At 39.8% G+C, this 22,936-nt stretch overlaps 1 protein-coding gene across 1 annotated transcript in view; it reads right to left on the bottom strand.

Annotated features, from left to right (window-relative positions):
• Positions 1 to 17,639, bottom strand: part of adgra2 (adhesion G protein-coupled receptor A2) — a 61,413-nt gene extending 43,774 nt beyond the window's left edge. The window contains exon 1 of the mRNA XM_053503870.1: positions 16,891 to 17,639. Coding sequence (XP_053359845.1) covers positions 16,891 to 17,141 — 251 coding nt within the window. The 5' untranslated portion in view covers positions 17,142 to 17,639. The remainder of the gene's footprint in view (positions 1 to 16,890) is intronic.
• Between the last annotated feature and the right edge of the window lie 5,297 nt (positions 17,640 to 22,936).

The raw sequence follows: 22,936 nt of genomic DNA, 5'->3' as shown, positions 1-22,936 counted from the left end.
AAAAAATCAGATAAAAATGTAAGTCGCTCGGGATAAGAGCGTCTGCTAAATGTTCCATAACAAGTAAATAAATTTTGAACTACCTGGGTTCACAAACTTCCTAAATGTTCTTTCATGTTTATTATCGTTATTAATGAAGCATGCTTTCTGGATCTGTCAGTCAAAGTGAAAGGTACGGTTTCCCACTACTAAACCATAAACGCTATATAACTAGAAGTTTTACACACACACTGTTCCAGGTCATCACGTGAGCAAAATTACACACACTGCACTTTATCTAATCACTTTTCTTGCAGAAAACAAAACATGTCTGAAAAAAAGTTGTATCGCCCAAAGCAAAAGAAGTATTACTATGTCGGTCTCCTGGATTGAGATTTTTCGTTACAAAACAGTTCATGAGAGGGGAACCGAGCAGGGAAAAAGTGAGTGTGTGTGTGTGTGTGTGTGTGTACGAGAGAGAGAGAGAGAGAGAGAGAGAGAGAGAGAGAGAGAGAGACGTCCCCTCAGATTTGCCACTAATGAAGCCTAAGAGCCCAATTACAGCGCCTTCACAGCAGGAGTGGTCTGGTGTGTGTATGTGTATGTGAGAGTGTGTGTGCGTAGTAAGGCGCGTATGTTGCTGTGTGTGTGCACGTCTGCAGGGATAGAATGACCCATTCAGCATGCATTTCTTTTAATGTATCATATGTACAAATATAAGTGTGAGAGAAAAACCTGATCGGAGACGTGTGTGTGTGTTTGTGTGTGTGTGTGTGTATATATACGTGCGTCTCAGAACAGAAGCAAGGCTGCTCTGCTCTTTGTTAAAGGGCTCCTATTCTCTCTGGAGTTCTTCAAGTGCCACCGCTGCTGCTTGACAGCCCGGTCCTAATCAGCCGCCTGGCTAAGACCACATCACATACACACTCACACACACGCACTCGCACATTACACACACACAGAGCTCCACACACACTCTCTGTGCCCAGGAACCCTGTACAGCCAGGCCTGAGTGCTGCTGGAGGGGGATGGAGGTCCAGAGAAACACTCTGCAGGAAAAAGCCACTCAAGGAAAAGCAGAAATGAGTGTGTGTGTGTGTGTGTGTGTGTGTGTGTGTGTGTGTCCTGGGACTCGTTCTCTATGAAAGGGGTCAAACGTGTGAGTCCACTCACATGCACAGGGCACACGTATGTTCACACACACACACACACACACACACACACACACACACTGTAATTAAATCAAGGTGTATGCCGCATTCTGCCAAAATACATGTAGAGGGTTATATCTACAGTATATCAGTGTTATAAATGCTACGATACCTTTAACTGTGTGATATTTGATAGCAATTTGTATCTGAATATTTAGTTGCAAAGAACAATAAACAGTTTCTTTGTATTTCCTGGAAACACTGAGCAAGTGGAGTTCTTTGTAAATTGTCCGTATGGGGTGATTCAAAGTCATTAATGTCTCACGTGAACTCACTACAGTATGTTCGCTTTTTCCACTTCGCTACCTCAAGAAACAGGCTAAAACAACTATGAATTTTAATAGAATGTATTTTAGACTGCGTTATTAACCATGAGTTAACACGAAAATTAGGCTTAATGAATATTCCTGATGGGTGGTTACAGGATAGAGAAAGATGCTCAGAAGAAAAAAGACAAAGGGACAAATTATCATGCAAATTATTCAATACCGTAGACAATATATGTCATGCTACTGTAAGGAACAAGAGGAACCAGTGCTAATCATTGATTATTGTTCTGTCTTGTTTTATGTAGCATGGTGAGAGCTAAAGTAATAACTTTATTTCTTACTTGAGAATGTGTTAAAAACTATCAGAGTGGAAACACATTAAACATATTTTTCATACAGTACATAGAATGCAAGCCATATCCGTGTACAGAGAAGTAAGATGTAACGTTAGCGTGTCCACCAGAAGTTTCTGTCAGAATGTCACTCAATTTACCTCAGAATGTTACCTCAAAACAATTTTCCAAGAACGTTACCTCATTACATTTTTATCAAAATGGTACATAAGCAAGCTCCCTCAAAATGCTACCTCAGAATGCTACCAAAAGAATGTTACTGGTGGTAATGGTACCTAAGCATGCTACTGCAAAATGTTACCTTAGAAGGCTACCTCAGCATGGTTCCTCAAAATGTTACCTCAAAAGATGACCTTAAAATGTTTCCACAGAAGTTTATCTCAGCACACCACCCCAGAATGTAACTTAGACTGTTACATTGGAGTGTTATCTCAAAATGCTACTGTACCTCAGCATTTTACCCCCAAATCTTACCCTCAGAATACCAACTTAAAATGTTACCGTATCATGTTTTTTTTTTTTTTAAATAGTACCTCAGAATGTTTACAAAAGAATGTTACTTCACTATATACTAAGATGTTACCTAGGCATGCTACCTCAGAATGTTACCTCATAATGTAGCCTCAGCATGTTACCTCAGAATATTACCACAACATCTTGCCCGAAAATGTATCCTTAGAAAGTAAATTTAGCATACAACCTTAATCTGTTACCTCAGAATACTCTTACTTCTGAATTTAACTTCAGCATGCTACCTCAAAAAGTCTCCTTAGCCTTCTACTGTGGAATAATATAATAACATGTTAAACACTTTGCTTATATTATTCCAGTCTTATATATTAACTTCCTCCAAATGCTGTTACTAAACAGCGGGGTAAAAGAATTTGTCTTGAAATGCTAGTTTATGCCTTCTGTATGATTCCTCGGATTCCGTCTTCATGATGGCTTCTTCTGTATGATCATGGGTCTACGTCCCCTCTATATGATGGCTCTGTTTTGTCTTGTCTTGCAATGTTAGTTGATGCCTTTGGATGATGCCTCTCTCTGTATGATGCCTCCCTCTGCATGATGCCTTTCTATGGTTCTGCTGTACGATGTCTCTGTATAACTCTAATACAGTTTTTTTTTTTATAAAAAAAAAGAATATGCAAGAATATGTAAAATGCACGATATACAACTCTAATTTAGCTGATATGCCGGACATTTTCTATATACAGTAAACACACACACACACACACACACACACACACACATTCACACAAACACACATACGCACACACAAGTCTGGCTTGGGCCAAAACCCTTGAGCACAATGAGCACTTAGTGCTTAAATGCATCTTGAGATGTGAATACATGGCTTTGTTAGGGCAGCCTACAGAAAGAGAGAGGGACGCAACGTGAGAAAAAGAGAGATAGGAAGAGAGAGAGAGAGGCAGGGAAATCCATGCCCTCCATGTCCTAGTCTGTTCTGAAGTAAATGCATGTAATAACGCTGAAAATTTTTTCGAATGAATTTAGTCTATATCAGTTATTCATGAGGTGACAAAGATAAATCACAAAACAAAAAGGCTTGGGTTTCTTATCACTTTTCCTTATTGTTCTTTTCTTTCCAGATTCTATGAATTGACCCTTTAATTCCTACTAATTAAATTTCCATGTCTTCTAACTTGTAATAGTTGTTTGTTAATTTAGGCATGAACACATTGATCATAAAGCACAATTTGATTACAGTCTTGTTACATAAATAGATCTATGCTTGACCAAATCAGACACAGATTGTCAAAATGCCCATGGTGGTTTTGTGCCGAATTAAAATAAAAAATAAATGTTCTCACTTTTTTATAATCAGAAATGACTTGTAGTTGATGAACAGTGGTACCTCGGCATACAAATGCCTTATCTTACAAATTTTAGTCTTAAGAACAAATTTTTTTGCAAGAAATTTGCCTCGACATGTAAAGCATTTTCGGCACATTTCGCACATGCGACAAGCTGGTCGCGCATTCTTCCGGTTGCACGTACATCCAGTTGTGCATACTTCCGTTAGCCGTTCAAAACTTGTTCGAAAGCGGAGCGACTTTACATATTATTTTGTGGAATTTTTTTTTTGCATTTTGTGTAAGATTTAGTGAAGACATAGCAACAAGAATGTTATCAAGCACTTTAGCGAGAAAAAAACAAAGCCACTTTCAGTGTCATTTTTTAAAGCAGCTAGTGCCAAGAGGTTAAATGAGGTCTAATGTCTATTTAATTTATATTTGACTTAATTTCCATGTCTTTTCTAAATGTTTTGATTGTTTTATATGCAAAAATATGATTACAGCGTTGGAAACTTGTAATATTGGAGTTAGTTTTGGGTGGCTAGAACGGATTATCTGCATTATTATTATTTCCTATGGGAAAATGGGTTTCGCAATACGAAATTTCTCCTTAAGAACTCACCTCTGAAACTGATATAATTTGTATGCTGAGGTACCACTGTATATACAAAAGAGAGGTATCTCTGCAGGAAACTTAATGTTAAATGAGCACTGAAAACTGGTTGTAAGGGCGTTATGAAGACATCCACCATAGTGACAAAGCCGTTTTTGAAAGTCAAAATGACTATGATAAAATGTCCGTAACATTGCAATTACGCCAATTAACATCAATTCACGCAAAGTCCGAACACATCCATTAAGGTTTTACCAGGTTTCAGAAATCCGATCATAGACCAGAATAGATATAATATCCATCGCCTAGTGTTTTTTTTTTTATCTGTTTCAATTTTTTTCATAAATATTACCATGAGGTGCCTGTTAGCTCCCAAATGACTCTACTGCAATATGGTGTTTGTGGTGCTTCTTGGTGTCTATGTTTGTTTACTTAAAGCCCCAGTATGTTTCCTGTTGTTTTAGTAGAAAGCACACAGCGCTCTTGCTGCAGCGACTTTACCTTTCTATTATATTCTATTATTTCACTTTTTTTAAAGCAAAAACTTTGGCAATTAATGTGGGTCATACCAGCACTTCCCAGGCTAGAATGATGTGCTATTAATACATTTAAGAAGTTTTTACCCCAAATTATTATTATTTTTTCCGATTCAGGACTAAGCAGGCATGTCTACTTCAATTATGCACCCTGTACCCTCACAAAAAGTAGATGGGAAAAAAAAACATTCAGCCAGGACTGCCAAGTGCACCGAACCAATTTTTTCCTGTGACTCCCTTGTTTCTTTAATCTGATCAAAAAATGAGGCACGTCACATCTAACGGCTCGAATCTCTCTACTACTTGGAAAAAAAATCACATCAATCAACACTACATAGCTTCTTTAAATTGTCCCTGAAGTCATTTCAAACTCGCTTCTTAGACAATGAACTACATTTAACCATGGAGAGGTAGTGAATCAGCCCAAAACTTACTCTGCCTCTCTCACCGATGCTCACGCTCACTCACAATTTTATACACACCCCCAAAATACTTACATCACACCAGGTAGCTGGTTCCCCTGCCTTGATCAAACTTTAATTAGAGAAGGTTGATCTGATATTTCGGGCGTTTATTAGGGACGTGACAAAATTCATTTTGCACGGTTTCATCGAGTAACATTGTCAGCGTGTGAGTCAGACATGCAGCCACAGACATTGCTAAGATAACCGAGCCAAATCATGCCCCGCTCCCCACACTCATACACATATGCACACACACACACACACACAAATTTGGATATTTCAGAGTTTATAATATAATACATATAATTTCCACCCTTGTAGAGGCGTTACCCAGGTTACCAGGCAGCCATACAGTATGTGAGTGACGACTTGACGACATTACGATTACATATGTGGACGCAATTCTGTTCGGTTGAATTCAGATTCAAAACATGTTGTTGGGAGCTGGGTTGAGCACGAACAGAACGTTCTCCGGCTTTCGGTTTTAAATCTGAGGCATGTTTAGCTGAGTGTTGTGAGAAAATGCAGCATAGGAAAAACATCTGCTCGGGGCTAACTTACTGCTTTTGGGGCTAGGACAAAGTTACAGGACATGCAGCTCCAAATCTTTGTGTGTGAAACTCCCATTACATTTTGAAATTATAGGTTGTGACTGAGCCACGTGTGGATGCGAGTGTGTGTGTTTGTGCCAAACTCTTCTCCAGTCTAAAATTAAAATCTGGATTATATAAACAGTATAATTACAGAGAGGAGGACGCAGACTTATTTTGGACGACTGCGGCCATGAACGCCCTTCCCACACACACACACACACACACACACACACACACAAACAGAAACATACATCCAATGGAGGGGGGGGTGGCAAGTCTTGCAACAAACCGCAAAAAGCTCGCAGTTGTCTCAGTGCGTGTGCAAACACAAATGTGATGCATTTAAGGTTTACGTGAAGTCTGCAACTACTGCAAAGCTACCGGTTCGAGTTTCAGTGTTGACTCTTAATAATTGGAATGTGAACCAGAGATCTAATATTCACTCCAGAAACCAAAATCATGCCTTTAAAGTCTGTATATGTACATGTGTGTGTGTGTGTGTGTGTCCATGTGCGTATGTATTTGACCCAAATAACTACACAATGCTGTCCTGGCCAGCAGCAATTCCCATTGAGAAAACAAAGAGGGAAGGCATGCTATTAATATTGCCTGCCTGTCGTTGGCGTCTAGTCAACTATGATGAGAGAAAACACCATGGATTTCAAACAAAGGCCAATTTTTAGGTCAGGAGTTAACTCTTAAAAATCCTCGCTCGTTTCAAGTAAGTACAGGAGAAATAATTCCCTGATAGTTTGTAGTAATCAGCATAAAAACCTTCTAAGAGGTCCTGGGAAGGTTTTGAGTGCAAACCCCAGGAGCTCACGGGACCTTAATTCTAATGTTTTTCTCCCTGAAGCGCTGACATTTAGATTTTATTTCACATGAATGTCAAAGGCGTTCTTAAAACCTGAACGAAAACTAAAGGTATAATATAAAGTTAGTTTGAGTGTATTAACAGTTTGTAACTTGTTTGTTTTGATCAGTCGTTGTATGCAGGATTAACGATACATAATTAAACACTCATGATGGTGTAGTGTTAAAGGTGGTGTGATTCAGATCGATGCTGAACAGTCGCAACCTTAAAGCTGATTATATTTCCACATCAGCACATCCTAATGTCATTAAATCTGTTTATACGTAAACAATTTGCAAGCAGCTACATTTATTTTTTTACTAATTAGAAAATGATATGTTGTACAAAGGGCGTTCAAGTCAACCCAGGACTTTTGATTGTGCTTTATAACAGAACATACTGTAGTTATAAGAGTAAAAACTACCTTTATTTCTCTATATAATGCCCAGTTACACTGATGCACTTGTCCTAGAGTTTCACAAGCGCTTGAATACCATCGTGGTGGACAAAAAAGCAACACTAAATGTTATAACACATATCATATGTCAGGAAAACATCTTTAGGTATTAGTGGTATGATATTGCAGCCACTTTGCCCAGTTCTAGATGGAAAATTGTGATCAGTAGAAAGTCGAAGGGGATTCCAAAGGCGTTCAAGTCAAACCGGGACTATTGATTGCGCTAAATAAGAGAACACACTTACTAGTCTTAAAACGTATCTTTCCATCAGAGCTTTTGGGTCGAATTAATGTAATCTGTAGCACTTTGAGATTTCCTTCAAATATAAAGTGCATTATAAATAAAATTTATTATTATTATTATCATGTCTGAAACTCTGGCCTCACAGGAACTCCTTTAATGGGCCAAACATGTAAAAAATGGCTGGTGAGATCAGATCTGTACATGAGATGTAGCAGTAACTTCCAGCCAGGATCCGCAAGTTGACGACAAGTTACGTCGATTTTCAAGGATCAGGTACCACTCACTGAATGTTTATCGTACAAATGTTTTACTGCGGCTAAGAGTCTCATCACCGTACTGTGCTTCTGTAAATGTCAATCGATTTAACGCCATCATTCACAAGTCCCGGTTTGACGTTTTAATCCATTTAATTTTTTTAATAAAGGACCTTCATTCTGACTTGCGTTACTTCCCCACCACTTGTCCAACATTCTATTGTTTCCATGTTTAAATAAACCGACATTTTGATTCTGTTTATTATTAAGTACTGATATAAGAGTTTATGCATACTGTAAGCCTAAGGAAAAGTCAAGGCATGGATTCAGTGATGTGATTATAAACACACGTATAAATCTTTGAGTGGAAAATGTATTAATCTGTGATATAAAATCGAGGAAAGAGTTAGATGGAAATGGAATGATGCTCATGGGTGGAGAAAGAACAAAATAGAAAGGGATTGGCATTTTTTGGAGTCACATAAAACGAGTGCAGTGAAAGGAAAAACTATCCAAACACGGATTCCTGCTGTGCTCTGGGAAGAGCATGAGAACATATCAATCTCTTGCTCTTCCCTCGTTCTCTCGCTCTCTTTCTCTTTCTCACTATCTAGCCTTTCTCTTACTTTCTTTCTAACATGCTGCCTTTCTCTCGAACATCCATCTTTTCAGCTACACAAATAAACCCTAAATTAAAAAATAAACAAGCTTTCGTATCGCTTTCATAACTCCGCAGAGAATCCCGAATTGTACCCTGACCTGCATGCCAGAGGTCAAAGGTCGAAGCGAGAGTGACAGCAACAGGTGTGACGAGAGTCAGATATCGCAGGTTGTGCTTTTTTCCTTTAATATCCACTCCCTTACTCACACACCCATCTTGCACATGCATACAAACACACACACACACACAAGACAAAATTTGTTGCTTTCCTTCCACAGAAGTAAACGGACTATCTCCGGGAACAGCAGGTCTCCGAGGACGCCCTTCCACACAATTCCCAGGATATCTGTCAGGAAAGGTCTCTCAAAACATACACACAAACACACACACACTTGTTCTACACTGAAACTGTACTCAGTGTCCACACAAATACAAACACAATCTTGTTTCACACACCAACCTGGAACAACCGCCACACACACACGCACACACACACACACAGCCATTTGTTGCAGCCATACAGCAGCTGTCTGAGGGAGTATGAATTCACGCACTCACATTCTTCACACACCACATGCCCACTTGCCAAGGGCACCACAATGTGCATGTGTGTGTGTGTGTTTTCATTCTTGTATAGTTACAGTATGTCTTGAAGTCAATGATAATTATATTGAGACAGTTTTGATGAGAGAAAATAATAAAAATATAAAACACCTGAAGAGTTCCTTTAAAGGTCAATCCTCAGAGCCGAGTTTTTTTAAGAACCTAAGCCTTGACTTTTATTTCTACACATCACACACAATCAAACGTCAATTTGAATCTACTCGCTGGATTAATCATCCAACGGGCTTATTATCATCCCCACATGATATGATACATCGCCAGGCCAAAGAAAGAGTCTTAGCCTTGATTCCAGCACGCAATGTGATGTCAAGTTCATGTGTCAAAATAAGTCCTCATCAGAGAAAGAAAACTTCTGGTCATTCAGTACACCAGATTGTCAGCTGACTTCATTTTATTGCCACATAACGTTGCTGAGTCTAGACCTGAGCAACTGATCCAACCCAGATCATAACACTGTCTAAAGAATCATCGCTTCATGCGCTTCCCTTCTTATACTGATGCACCATCACTGGGGAATAGATTCAATCTGGACTCGTCAGATCACATGACCTTTTTCCATCGCTCCAAAGTCTCGTCCTTATGCCTCCTAGCTGACTGAATCCTTTTTTTTAATGAGCCTCAGAAACAAGTAGTTTTCTTAAAGCCTCACAGCTGTTTAGTCCCAATCCTGTGAGTTCTCATCACATCACGTGTGTGTATGTAAATGCTCTTTATTTCACTATTAAACTTAGCTACGGTTTATACTGTCAAAAAGTGATCGAAGCTCATGGTCATCTTTTATTTTTATATATTTTTTTGAACCACATTTATTACATGATGTTGACGGTTCAGAACTATCCTTCCAGTTTTGTATAGTGCATTAGACAGGTCTAGACCCAACTCCAGTCTTTTTAATGTTTGTTTTTTACATGGTATTAAGTGACATTTAAGCCAATTCTATGACTTTCACGCATTTTGTGAAGAAGTAACCCATGATTATGTATTCTAGTTCATTAAAGTGAACTACAATCTTTTATAAAGTTCACCTTTGGTAAGCTAAAACAAGAATGTATTTAATTTTAGTTCACTTATTTTAGATCCAACCAATTTTTTTTTATGTTTTTTTTTTTTCAGGTCGGTGGTCATAATCCAAAACATTTTTTATGCAATTATAACATTATATCATTTTAGCCCTTAACATTTGCTAACGATTTTATACAAACGGTTTACCAATGTGTCAGATTTGGACCGTTTAAGTGTTTTTTTGTTTGTGAGCATTATCCCCTAAAGTGTTATTTAAAGAAGTCGTGGGGGTCAAAAGTGGACTTACCATTTCAGAAACACACTTTATTATCTGTTACATGTTTTCTCACTCCCTCGCAATTTATCTTCTTGTCTGCCACCTCCCCTGCTCGTCCTCCCCCTCGCCAGTCCCCACGCAGGCGCGCGTAATTAGCTCTAAACACAGAGGCCCTCTGGTCCACATCTGGAAGAGGTTTGGGCATGGCAGTTTCCTACCAGCACGGCTAAATATTTAGATTCAGCCTCGCTGTGTATGGCCGAACTCGGGAGGAAGCGGGGGAGGGGGGAGGGGAGAACTGAAAGGAAGAGTGAGAGTGTGCAAGAGTGAAGGGTGGAATGACTTTTTTTTTTCTTTTCTATTTTTCTATTTGTCGCCACACTGATGCTGGTACACAGATTCAGTGTTTACTGGACGCTCGTTCTGTGATGGAAAACTTGGGCTGCCATGAAAGCTAAGACTTCACACATACCGTAACGAAGACACAAACGTCCAAAATTGATCCGGAGATGAGAATGTAAGGGCTGGGTAGTAGTTTAGTGCTGCTTGTGCTGCTGATGAAACCTCAAAGCTCATTATCGTCGGGGGCACAGAATTCAGACGTGGATTTAAGGAGGAACGAGAAGGAAAATGGGAGTGGATTGGTTATGAGGCTGGACTGATTAACCCATTCTTACCCAAACACTAGCAAATGATAGACTACCAGTAAAACGCCAGCATGTCCGGTCCTATCCCACAGAAATGCCAATGCAGGACAAATTGCTGAAAAAAACTCAATGCTGGCCAAGATAGAAAGGTATCAGGACACCCAGTGCACCACAGCATGCTGTCTATGTGTCCCAGCAGGCAAAGAGTTGTTTAAGAAGGTTGTTGACCAGGCCGTTAAATTCCTGAGATCTTAATCTGATCAAGCATGCATGGGATGTGCCGGACAAACAAATCTGGTCACGTCCATGAGAGAAGAAAATCTGGTGAGAAACTTGCTAGTCTGAACTACTGCGAGACATCAGACAACAGATGTGTTCTGTGGTGTCCTGAGTGACAAAATGTAAACAGTAAGGACTTATTTACTACAAATTTTACCCTAAGATATTACACTTGACGACGTTCATAAAGTTTCCTTGCGCTCTTTGTTGACCAGGATAGTCTCAGAAAGACTCCTAACATTTAAAAAACACATGTAGAAAAGAAAAAATTGTACAGTATTGGATGAACCGTACTATATAGTGCAACATTCATTCATACCTTCTTTCATAAGCCAGTCCTATTAATAGGAAAAGGCCTTCTTCCCTAATCTTTATTTCGAGTGGGAATTTGGTGTTATCTAACTTTTATCACGTGAGGAATGCCAGATGTTGCCTTGGTGACCTACAGCTGCTCAGAGAGATAGCCCTCAGGCCTAAACTACTGACCCTGCGTCTCGCAGCTCCGATCGTCCTGCCCTGACACACTTCGATCCTATAACACAGTCCATGTGGAAACACTTAACCTCAATCGGCTGTGAGTTAACCATGCAGGAACTTTCTGGACAGTACTACATTAAGCGGTCGCCTGTCGACCTGCTCCCGTCTGTGTGAAGAGGTGCCAGACGAATATTGTGGGCGTGTTGTAAGCAACATACAGGAGCTACTGTTTACACTTTATTTCATTACATAATCAATTCAATAATACATTTTTAAACCAAAAGACATTCCTGAATGGATTATGGGGAATCAGAAAGTAGAAACACGTGAGAAAAACACTTTAAACTATTTAATTAGGACAATGATCATTGAAGAATTTATAAAAATCGATACAGTGATGATGAATTCATGTATTGCCACCCAGACTCCTTGAATAAATTATTTTTTTAATTTAAATATGTTTGCATATGAGCTGGTGAAATGTTGCAGTTCCTCTATAATCCTACAGGTGGTGCTATCCTAACTATTCACACGTTGACAGGCAGCACAGCATCCTGTATGCTACGAGCAAATTATTTGCTAAGTTTATTTGAAATTTAGAAAACAAACAAAAAAACATTACATTAAATGCGATATTTCTAAAATCGTGCTACTTATAGAATCACTAACAGAACAAAAACGATAAACTATTTCTCGGATATCTTCTTCTTTCTTTGCGTTTACTTTCCGCAAAAATATAAAGCATAATCACCCCAAGACGTGCAAGATTAAACTAAAAAAGCTTGGTTGAAAAGTTCATGCCAGACTGCCGATTGACTCCTGTTGCTAAATGGGTGTGTTACACCAAGTCCAAATGCCAATTGCCCCAGTACCCTGACCTCATCCACTGACATTCCAGTCCAGCTGACAAGAGAGAGCGCAGCACAGAGGAGAGGGAGACAGAGAGAGAGCGCGAGAAAGAGAGAGATGATGCATCCAAAGCTGCACCTGGGATAGTGTCTGGAAACGCCCGAGGAATGTCAGGAAACAACAGAAACATCAACATCACGCCAAGCATTCCACATCTGGAGCAGAACCTCTGCACGTCACTAAATCTAGAAGAGTGTGAAAAACACTTGCATTGGCGCATCAGGTAGAAAACGAGTTAAATGTGTCCTCGTTATCTTAATATCCGTTTCCATTTACTCTATCTAATCTAATGCTGTATTCCGAAGCTCAATGCGGCATGGCATACGGGGAGGAAAAAAAAGTTCTCCTTTGTCTCAGTGGGGAGCTTCGAGAGCTGGAAGTGTTTACCTCGAAACCACGCAAGCCTAATAAACGTGTCATGGTGTGCTTTGCACATGCTCAGAAAACAAGGAAATGGCATTAAGAGGTGTGGCTGCCTGAACCTGTCGTCGTACGCCACCTGGGTTCGCCCTTCTTTCCTTTATTTTGAATCCACTTCCTTGACGATTCGGCGGACCAATGTGTTCAGCAGATGTGAGCGGTTATTAAGCAGAACCATTACGCTCCATAAACGCGCTGCCCTCAGCCTCCTCCTCTGTGGAACCAATCTACTGGCTTTTTTTCTCTTTCTGGGCCACTTTTTTGCTATTTTTTCCACTCAGTGTTTTCATTTTTACGACACTCATGTGAGTCGCTCCTGCTGAGGAGGGGGGCTCTGGGGTATTGTGGGAAGATGGCAAGAGCAGGAAGGCAGGCATGGGGGGGTTAAAATGGTATAAGGTGTTAATGTCAAACACATGAACAGTCCCAGGTTTTATGTTTTAATGCATACATTTTCTGCTCCAGTGGAGATGTGGTTTTCCTCGGGAATGGAACGTGATTCTGAACGTAAGTCCTGAACATCAGAAAGAAATGAAGTTTGGATTCATTTTCTACATCCTTGAACAATACTAGATTTTTAGAGCACATATGATTAAGGTAATTAAGGAACAACAACACCAACAGTCAGTTGTTGTTTTAAGACATACATTAAAGGTCAGCTGTTCTGGAACAGTTCCTGTATGAACAGTATTGTGTCAAGTGCATTTGCAAACCAGGATGAAACTGGCTCTCATGAAGACCTTCCCAGGAAAGCAAGACCAAAACTTACCTCTGCTGCAGAGGAGAAGTTCATTTAGAGTTACCAGCCTCAGAAACCACCAATTAACCTCAAGCAGCACCTCAGATTAGAGCCGTTATGAAGGATTTACAAAGCATAAGCAGCAGATAGCTCTCAATATCAACTGTTCAAAGGAAATTATTGCATATTTTGGACGCCTTCCATTTTGTTTTACAATGTAGAAATAAATAACAATCAGAAAAAATACCATGGGATTAGAAGGCGTGTCTAGACTTTTGACTAGTGGCGTATGCAAAGAGCAAAATCCGAAACCAAATCAAATATTTTGACTCCTGCACAGGCTTCCTTCCTCGGGGATTGGAATTAAGTTGATGTTTTGCACACTCATGACAGCATGTAAACAGAGAAAAGGTCCGAGCTTCAATCGTAACCCGTAAATGCTTGTATTTACCTAAGAGGGAAACAAAAGAAATCACATATCAGCCCCGTGCGTCTGGTCAGCCTTCCTTCCTGTAAAGAGGGCACTGGAGATAGGACTGTTCAAAACAGAGCGCAGCATCGGAGCAATGGGAAAGGAAGCAACCAGGCGGCCATTAAAAAAAATTAAATAAATGTAGAGAGAGAAAGACAGAGAGAGATAGAGAGAGAGAAATGTGTTTCTGTTTAGCCCCCTTCAGTACAGCCAAGTCAGCTGAAGACTGGAGAGTGGGCGGAATGTGTATATGTGTGTGTGTATATATGAGTGTGTGTGTGAGAGAGAGAGGGAAGGGGTGGGTTTTTAGGGTGTGGGAAGAGTGCTGACCAGGGGCACATTTCCTTTCTCTCCACACTCAAACACAGATGGAAAATGACAGAGCTGCGATACAGAGACTTCATTCTCCACTCTAAAGCGCCGCAGTTTGCATCCTGAAACACATTCCCCAAACTTAACCCGACCTGAAAGCCCCATTCTAAACCTGAAACCTCTAACAAGAGTCCATGTGCATGTCCAAAGCTTATGATCCAAGACATATATACATAATTTTGTCCATCCATAGTCCCCACCCTGGAGATATATCCATCGTTACTGTGGCAGTTACTTAAAGGGTCGGGTCACCAGCTCGACGCCCGATTGTCATTCATACACTAAATTTGGGAAATTTTAGAAATGCCCATCAAGCACGTGGAGAACATGCAAATCCATGGACACAGACCCCAAGGAGGAAATCAAACCCTTGACCCTAGAGGTCCAAGGCGACCACTAAGCCACTGTACCGCCATATATAAACCCAAACAGGCTCTGGTTACAACCCAGCCCAAGACACTGACTATTAGGCGGATAGTATCAAAGTACCAAAGAATCCTAGCAACGCATGTTTTTCATCAGTATGTCTAATATTGGATCGCCAAAAGTCATTTACACGGTTATTTTGGTTGCACGCTCATTCATAAAACTTCACAGCAACTCATACATAACACCATTGAATAACAGATGTACTTGCAAGCGATTAAAACATGATGCAAGCTATTATTAATCGAAGCCACTATTGGTAGTAGTAATAATTTAATTGTGCATAGTAGCGAGTTATTGTTGGTGGAGCTGACATTATCTTTGGCGACTTAAAAAAGAAAAGTTGTTGGTGGTGGTGGTTGTGAATTTAGTTGAGATCTTCAACTCCAGTAGATGTTGTTAGTGGTAATGCTGGTATAATATTGTTGGCATCTTTAATGGTTGTAGACATGGTAGATTTGGTACCTTTAGGATTTCTAGGGCTGTCATATTGGTTCAACTGGTCTTATTGGTATTTTTGACAGTGGTGGTATTGGAAAAAACGCTGGTATCTTCTGTGGTTATAGAGCTGCTGGTGGTGTAGATGGTATAGTTTGTGTTTTTGACAGTTATAAAGTGCTTAATGGTATAATGGTGATATCGTGGATGGTGGAAGAGTTACTGCGAATGGAGGTAATGTCTGCATCTTTAGGTGTTGTCTGGTTGTTACTAGTGGTGATATTGAGTCTTTTCTAATATTGGTGATACTATTGGCATCTTTAATGGTTGTAGAGTTATTGTTGATTATGCGGGTGGTATTATTTGTGTTTTTGAGTGCTTGGTGGTATTGGTGATATCTTAAGAGATGAATAAGTTACTGTGAATGGTGATAATGTTTGTATCTTCGGTGGTTGTAGAGCTGTTGGAGGGTAATGTGTATGGTATTGATCATGTCTTTAACAGGGTGTTTATAGAGGTATTGTGAATGATGGTAATATTTGCATCTTTTGTTGTTGTGTAGTGTTTCGTTGTCCATGGTAGTATTAAGTTTTTTTGTGATACTGGTGGTACTGTTGATATCTTTAACAGTTGTAGAGCTGTTGTAAGTGGTGGTAGCATGATATTGTGGATTTTTTTTAGTTGGTAGTGGTATCTTTGGTTGTTGTGTAATTGTTACTGATGGTGATATTGTTCTATTGATCTATGTGATGTTGGTGATGGTGTTGGCATTTTAGATGGTTGTATGGATGTTGGTGGTGGTTCAAATGGTATTGGTCATGTCCTTGACAGTTACATATTGCTTGGTATTACTGGTGATATCTTGTTGTCTGGTTGTTGTGTAGATATTGTAGGTGGAGATATTGAGTTTTTTGTTATGTTGGTGATAATCTTGACATCTTTAATGGTGTAAGTGGTGGTAACATTGTAATTGTGGGTTGTTTTAGAGTTGTAGTGGTGGTGCGGCTGTCATTGTTGGTATCTTTGACAGTTATAGATTTCTTGGTGGTAATGCTGGTATTTTTGGTGGATGTTTGGGGGTTCTTGGTGGTGGTGGTGGTGCTGGAAGACGTGTTTTTTTGAGTGGTGAGGGTGGTGGATGTGCTGTCAATATTCATTGTAGTGCTGGTGGTGGTTGTGGGGCTCGCAGTGTCACTCATCAGTCAAAACAGTGTTTTTGGTGATGGTTGTGTTTGATTGAAAGGGTTTTAGTAAATGACAGAGGAAAGAGTTTGCCAATGAGGAAGCATAACAGAGACTAAGCCTAAAAGTTGCACTTAAGCATGACTTGGATTATTATTATTTTTTTCAAATATTGGCATCAATTTCAAAGTTAAAAAACTGTACAAGCGCGCGCATCACTTCACGTGAATCATCCCCTCAAACTTTCATGAAATATAGCATTTACCCCGTGCACGAGCTCTGGGGTCTTTCCTTCTGAAATAACACACGTTTTACTCACAAAGAAACGGTCCGGTTGGGCATCAGGCTCGCTCTCGGCGTCTCCGTCAGCTCCTTGCCGACGCAGCTCACTCGTTTGCGCGCGCCCGCCTGCGCCGCGTGGCCCTTGGAGCGCTCGTCCGTGCAGCTGCAGCCGCTCGAGAGAAGCTCGCGACAGGCTCGCGCACATCCCAGATGCAGCAGAAGCAGCAGAAGCGGCACGAGCAGCGACCGGTAGCGGAACGAGAGGCGCGCGCTGCGGCGTCGCAACATCGTCGGTGCCTTTTCGGTGACCCGAAATCAGCCCATGTCATCGGCGCGGGAATCGCTTTAAACACCGCAAGACGTCTGAGCGGAGGATTAAAAGCGCTACCGCCGCTGCGCCGATAAACCGTCTACAACCAATCTGACAGTCGCGCGCTCCTCAGCTCGAGCTCTCCATCGCGTGCGTCCAGGCGCGTGCGGCTCGGCGCGCGCAGTCATGAAAACGCAAACCCGGTGGAGAAAAAAGCGGTGCGAAACAAAAACAAAAAAACATAAACTCATGACAAGACTCCAAAAAATATTTAAAAAGTTACTCAGGGCTTCGAAAAAAAGCTGCCACGCATCACGGTTTCGCATTAAAAAAAAACTATTACATCCTGTATGTCCGCGAGCACACCGGGAGTCCCTCCAGTGCTCGCGCACTGTCCGTGCAACCTTCCTAGCGTGTGGCTCTTGAGTAACGGTACGATCTTAACTCCCCTTAATACCCCTGCAGCACTTTATCCTCCTCCGCCACCCTGTCGCAGCTCACTTACTGCCCTGAGAGCGCGCGCGCCCCCTGCCCATTTTCTTCTCCTACACGCACGCGCGACCTGCCGCAGGGTCCTAGTGCACAGGCAAGAGAGATCAGGGAAAGAGTTTCAGAACCAGTAAGCACTGGTCGCGTCCTTAATCCTGCACTTTCCCCCTAAATAGTGAGGAAAGACACGAGTACACTGTAACACTAGTGAGGGACGAACAGCAAATGTACAGGGTGTGTCCTATGTGACTGTCATTACACTTAGGATGTTCCTCATCAAAACACTGTTCACTCTTAGGAGAAATATGTACTTTACTTTACAGTCCTGCTTCTGTTCGCCCAAAGTACAAAAACTATAAGTGCACCATGAAAAATCACAAGTGTGGGTCAATTACACATGCCTTATAGCATTTTACTGCTGCACTACAGGCTTCTACTGAGAATGAAAGATAAATAGAGGAAAGAAAGAAAGAAAGAAAGAAAGAAAGAAAAAAGAAAGAAAGAAAGAAAGAAAGAAAGAAAAAAGAAGGGCAGGAGTAAGCAAGATAGAGAGAAAGGTTAACGAAACAGTACAAAAGATAGAAAGAAAAAAATAAAGACAAATAAACAAAATTATGCATGGAGACAAGCAATAAAACAAGAAAAAAGAGAGGATGAAGGGATAGATAAAGCAAGAAAGCAAGACACAGACAGAAAGCAAGCAAGAAAAAAAGAACAATTAATGGAGGGATTAGGCAAAAAAGAAAAAAGAAAGAAAGATGTAGCAAAATTGCTGAAAAAAAATATATGCTGTATATATATATATGGGTCATTGACGGATAAGACTTTTTAATAGGCCAATTTTAAAATACCAAAAATATGGATATGTTTGGCCATTTTCTAAACATTTAGAATGTAGTGTACACATGCCTTTATAAAGAAAAGTAAAAAAAAATTGTCATTTTAGTGTTTGTACACTTAAGTTAATAAAACATAGCCTTAAAAAAAGTCATCTGGGGCGACCGTGATATATCTCAGAATTCACATTTTTATATATCATTAAGACTAGTTGAACTCATATCAGTAAGTAGATAAACTGATAAAGAAAGATAAACTTTAGTGCCCTTTCATTTTATGAAAACCATTATTTCACAAGTTTATTTTATAATATCAGGGTCTCCTTCATTATCCAGTTAAAATAAATGTTTATCCCTATAAAAGGAATAGAAAATGGCTGAATTTAGAAAAAAAAGATAAAATATACAAATAATTATGCTTAAACAATTAGCTCTATGTATATAATTGATGTATAGAATATGAAAACTACAAATATAGGACATATATCTATCATTTAAAACATTTAGCAGTGGTCGCCCCACATGATACTCGGTCGCCCCATATGATGTTTTCAAGTTTACTCAAGTATAACAGGCTAACGGTTAGCCTTAGAAACCAAACTAGCTTCTTCTAGTGACAAAGCACTATCAAATTTATCATCAAAATATAGATTTGTAAGAAAAAAATTTGAATTCACAGTTTTGGGGTGGTCGCCCCACATGATGACCAAAAGTGACTACGACATCACAGCCGTTAAAAAACAGCTTTTTCTTACTATATGAGAGAGACTGATTTACTATACAGTTGTTTCCAGGGGGTGTCTGTTCACTTGTGTCTGGCGGATGTAGTATCCCATCCTTGAGATGTTTTTTAAAATAAAGGTCCCAAAATTGTGGTTTGTTGATGGTCGCCCCGGATGAAATGGATAGAATCAACATAATTCGGACAACATTCGTTTGTATATCATGATAGAAATATATGAGCAAATGCTTTATAGTTTTGTCAATGTATGTAAAACATGTTTAAAATTATGCCAACTAGAAAAAGGGATATATTTAAGTTGATTTAAAGTGTTTTTAAACCAGTTGTCCTAACTAAAGTCAAGGCCGGACGGTCGCCCCATATGGTGTTTTGGCACTTCGGATAGCAGGAAAATGATGAAAAACTTAAAAATTTGGAGAAGTTAGAGTGGTTTAGTAGGTAAAGAAGGTATAACAAGTAGATGAGAAATATATATATATATCTTTCTCCATCAAATATTATATATATAAAGAAAAAAAAAGATATTTAATGGAGAAATATATATATATATAAAGACATTGAAGAAGAAGAAAGAAAAAAGAAAGAATGATATTTGATGAAGAAAAAAAGAAAGAAAGAAAAACAAACAACTTTTCTTGAGTGATAAAGAAAGAGAGAAAGAAAGAAAGAAAGAAAGAGTGATGGAGGAATAATGAAAGAAAAGAAAATCACAAAGGTTATAATGGTTTCTCTTGTTGCACAGTCATGGCACTTCCTGTTCAAACTCTTGATTCGTTTCAATGAACAATTGATTAAATCAGAGCTGCCAGAGAAAACATTGTAGTGGTTTAGTGTAACACATGCTTCAAACTCATATTTCATGTTTAATATTTTAACTTGTTTTCTTCCTGAGGCTGATGCTCACACGGAAAACATGTCTGGAGTTAAAGGCAATAAACTCTAAAATATTTTTTAGAAGTTCTAAAAGATGACGTCTAGTTTTGAAGCCAGAGTTTGAAACTCAATGTACTGGAGGGACACACTGGAAATGACATCAACGGTTTTACATGAATAAAGTCACACTAACTGAATCCTGCAGTGTAGATGTGTGTGCGTTGCTCTCCATCAGTAGTGCTGCTTTAGCAGTTTCTAATCACCTTATAATAATGCTGACTGGATTTATTTTCAACATAATTCTCTCAATTGCATAAGTCTGGCTCCTCCACTTATATCCTAATGTTCCACTTAGAATCCAGGCACTATGACCCAGCTGGACATCTGCTGCTTGCTCACAGCACCTTGCTGAATCCTCGCGTGCGACCAAACCATCCAGTGCTGAATTAATGCTTGGCTCCAGTGTGTACGATGCACATGGAGTGTGAGAACAAGAGGAAATCTAATACACATAACAAACTGATAAGGAGGGAAGACAGATACAGAAAGCTTCCTCACGTGTTTATTTCTCACGGCCTCAAACGCAAGAGAATAGAATTGAATTATTTAATTAAGGTGCATCTGTTGGAAGACAGGGAACACGTATAAAGATGTCCAACACTCTTGGAAATAATACAGAAGAGATACAAGATAAACTACTTTTAAGGATAGTTTAAAAATCCCAATAAAAGAAAAATGCTATAGAAAACAAGTCTATATCAGCAAAAAACAAAAAAGTTCTATTAATATTCTATCACTGGTTATAAACATGTAATAAACAGCATGTGATATAAAGGGAGTAATAGTATAATGCCTAGCTTGAGGAAAAGCTAGCATCTGCTTCTCTTCCGACAGAAACATCATAGCGACTTAACTGATAGCATGTCTTCTTAGCAGACTTGAAAATATTCATTTCGATTTAAAGTGACATGATGGTATTTTATGAGTTAAAATAATCGAAATACTAAAGACAGGAACTAAAAGGGACTTTCAAGTCAAATCCGGACTTTTGATTGTGAAGAATAACAGAACACAGTTATGTTATACAGTTATAAGGAGTAAAAACTCCCTTTATTTCTCTATATAATCCCCTGCTACACTAATACTCTTATCTCAGCGTTTCACTAGTTCTTGGATACCATCAAGGTAGAAAGTATTCTCAGTAAGCTGGAGCCATAATCAGACTGCCTGAAAACTTCTGGCCTCCCAGGAACTCCTTTAATGGCCCAAATATGGTGAAATGGCTTGGAGCGAGGTCAGGACTGTAAAGTGGGACGTGGCAGTAACTTCCAGTCGAGTTTCTATAATGTGCAAGTGGTGTTGGTGAATGATTGTGTGTACCGTTCACACTGACAGAGGCTTCTCTTTTCCAACAAATTCTTTATCGATTTTAAAAGATCTGACGTGCCGCTCATTGAGTGTTCATGGGAACACCTGCAGTTTGCTCTGAGCCACCTTAGGCGTATGGCCTTCTTTAAAAATATTTGCACCATACAAATGTTTTTACTGCGGCTAAGAGTCTCATTATCATACTGTGCTTAAGGTCTTCTATAAAATATGCTTTCATTCACAAGAAGTTTTGTACCAGGTCCCGGTTTGACTTGAACGCTCCTGATACAAGGTGCTTTCAAAAAGTTTAGAAACTAGTGTTGTAACACGGCAACAGATTTCAGCACAAGGCTGCTCACACAGTCACAGGATGTACCGACCTTCATAAGTCGGTGCGCCAAAAGACATCGTCGTGTGTACATCAGAAGCTGTGCAACTGGTGCTATTCTGACCATGTCTGCTATTTCATCATGGACAACAAGGAAGAACAAGGAGTGAACAGGAAATTCTGCATGAAACTGGGCATATCTACCACAGAGGCGTTTGATTTGATTCAGCAAGTTTACTACGATGCTGCAATGAGACGTTGAAGGTGCTTTGAGTAGCATGGGCGCTTCAAGAGCGGAAGAACATCACTGGTAGACAATGATGTCATCTTTTCAAACTGCTCGCTCACGCACCGTTGGGGGCGGCGTAACACACTCTGAGGACACTGCTATCCTGTAGAACGATTAATGTGGAAGCACTAGGTACCTATCATCCCTCCCCTCTGAGGGAGCTTGGCCAATCAGCTCTCTCTAGACCTCCGGCTGCGAGAGGTTACAGCATCACCCGGGAATCGAACCAGCGTTCCCCGGATGATAGGACGGACACTTTACCACTACGCCACTCGGAGGCCTAATTTTGGAAGTTTTTGATACCCCTTTGTAGTGTAATGCTTTGATATTAGGCAGGAGGACGATATTAGCGCCACTGAAAAAAGTACATTTTAAGTTAAAGCTTAAATAAATAATAGGACTAAATAAATCCCAAGAAGAGAACTACATTATTAAATATTTAATGCCGTTAGAAACAAAAAGCATCAGCTCAGCACAAACGTTTACCGGAAGCCATTTTAGTTTCCACATGCGTGCGGAAGCAGAAAATTTGATATTTATGAGCTGATACCATCAACCTGACCTATTAAAGAAAAGAAAAAGGTTCTCCATCTTTGTCCACAGACGTGTTTTATTTAAAACCCACAGCTTTTTATTTTGTTTTAAAGAACAAGATCCCTTTTGATATATACGAGAAGCAGACGAAGCGAGAAACCTTAGCTCGCACGTGAAAAAAAGGGAAAACAGAGGCAGTGTTTTGAAAACGTAAAAAGGTGTGCAGTGAGAGAGAGAGAGCGCGAGACAAATGCAGGGGCCTGATTGAGGTTGACGTGTGTGTTCTTCGTGCCACGTTCAGACACGCGAGCATG

The sequence above is a fragment of the Clarias gariepinus genome, chromosome 9 (assembly GCF_024256425.1).
Source record: "Clarias gariepinus isolate MV-2021 ecotype Netherlands chromosome 9, CGAR_prim_01v2, whole genome shotgun sequence".
NCBI classification, from domain to species: Eukaryota; Metazoa; Chordata; class Actinopteri; order Siluriformes; family Clariidae; genus Clarias; species Clarias gariepinus.
Note: the sequence above shows the minus strand (reverse complement) of the source record. Positions and strands in the feature narration are given on the sequence as shown.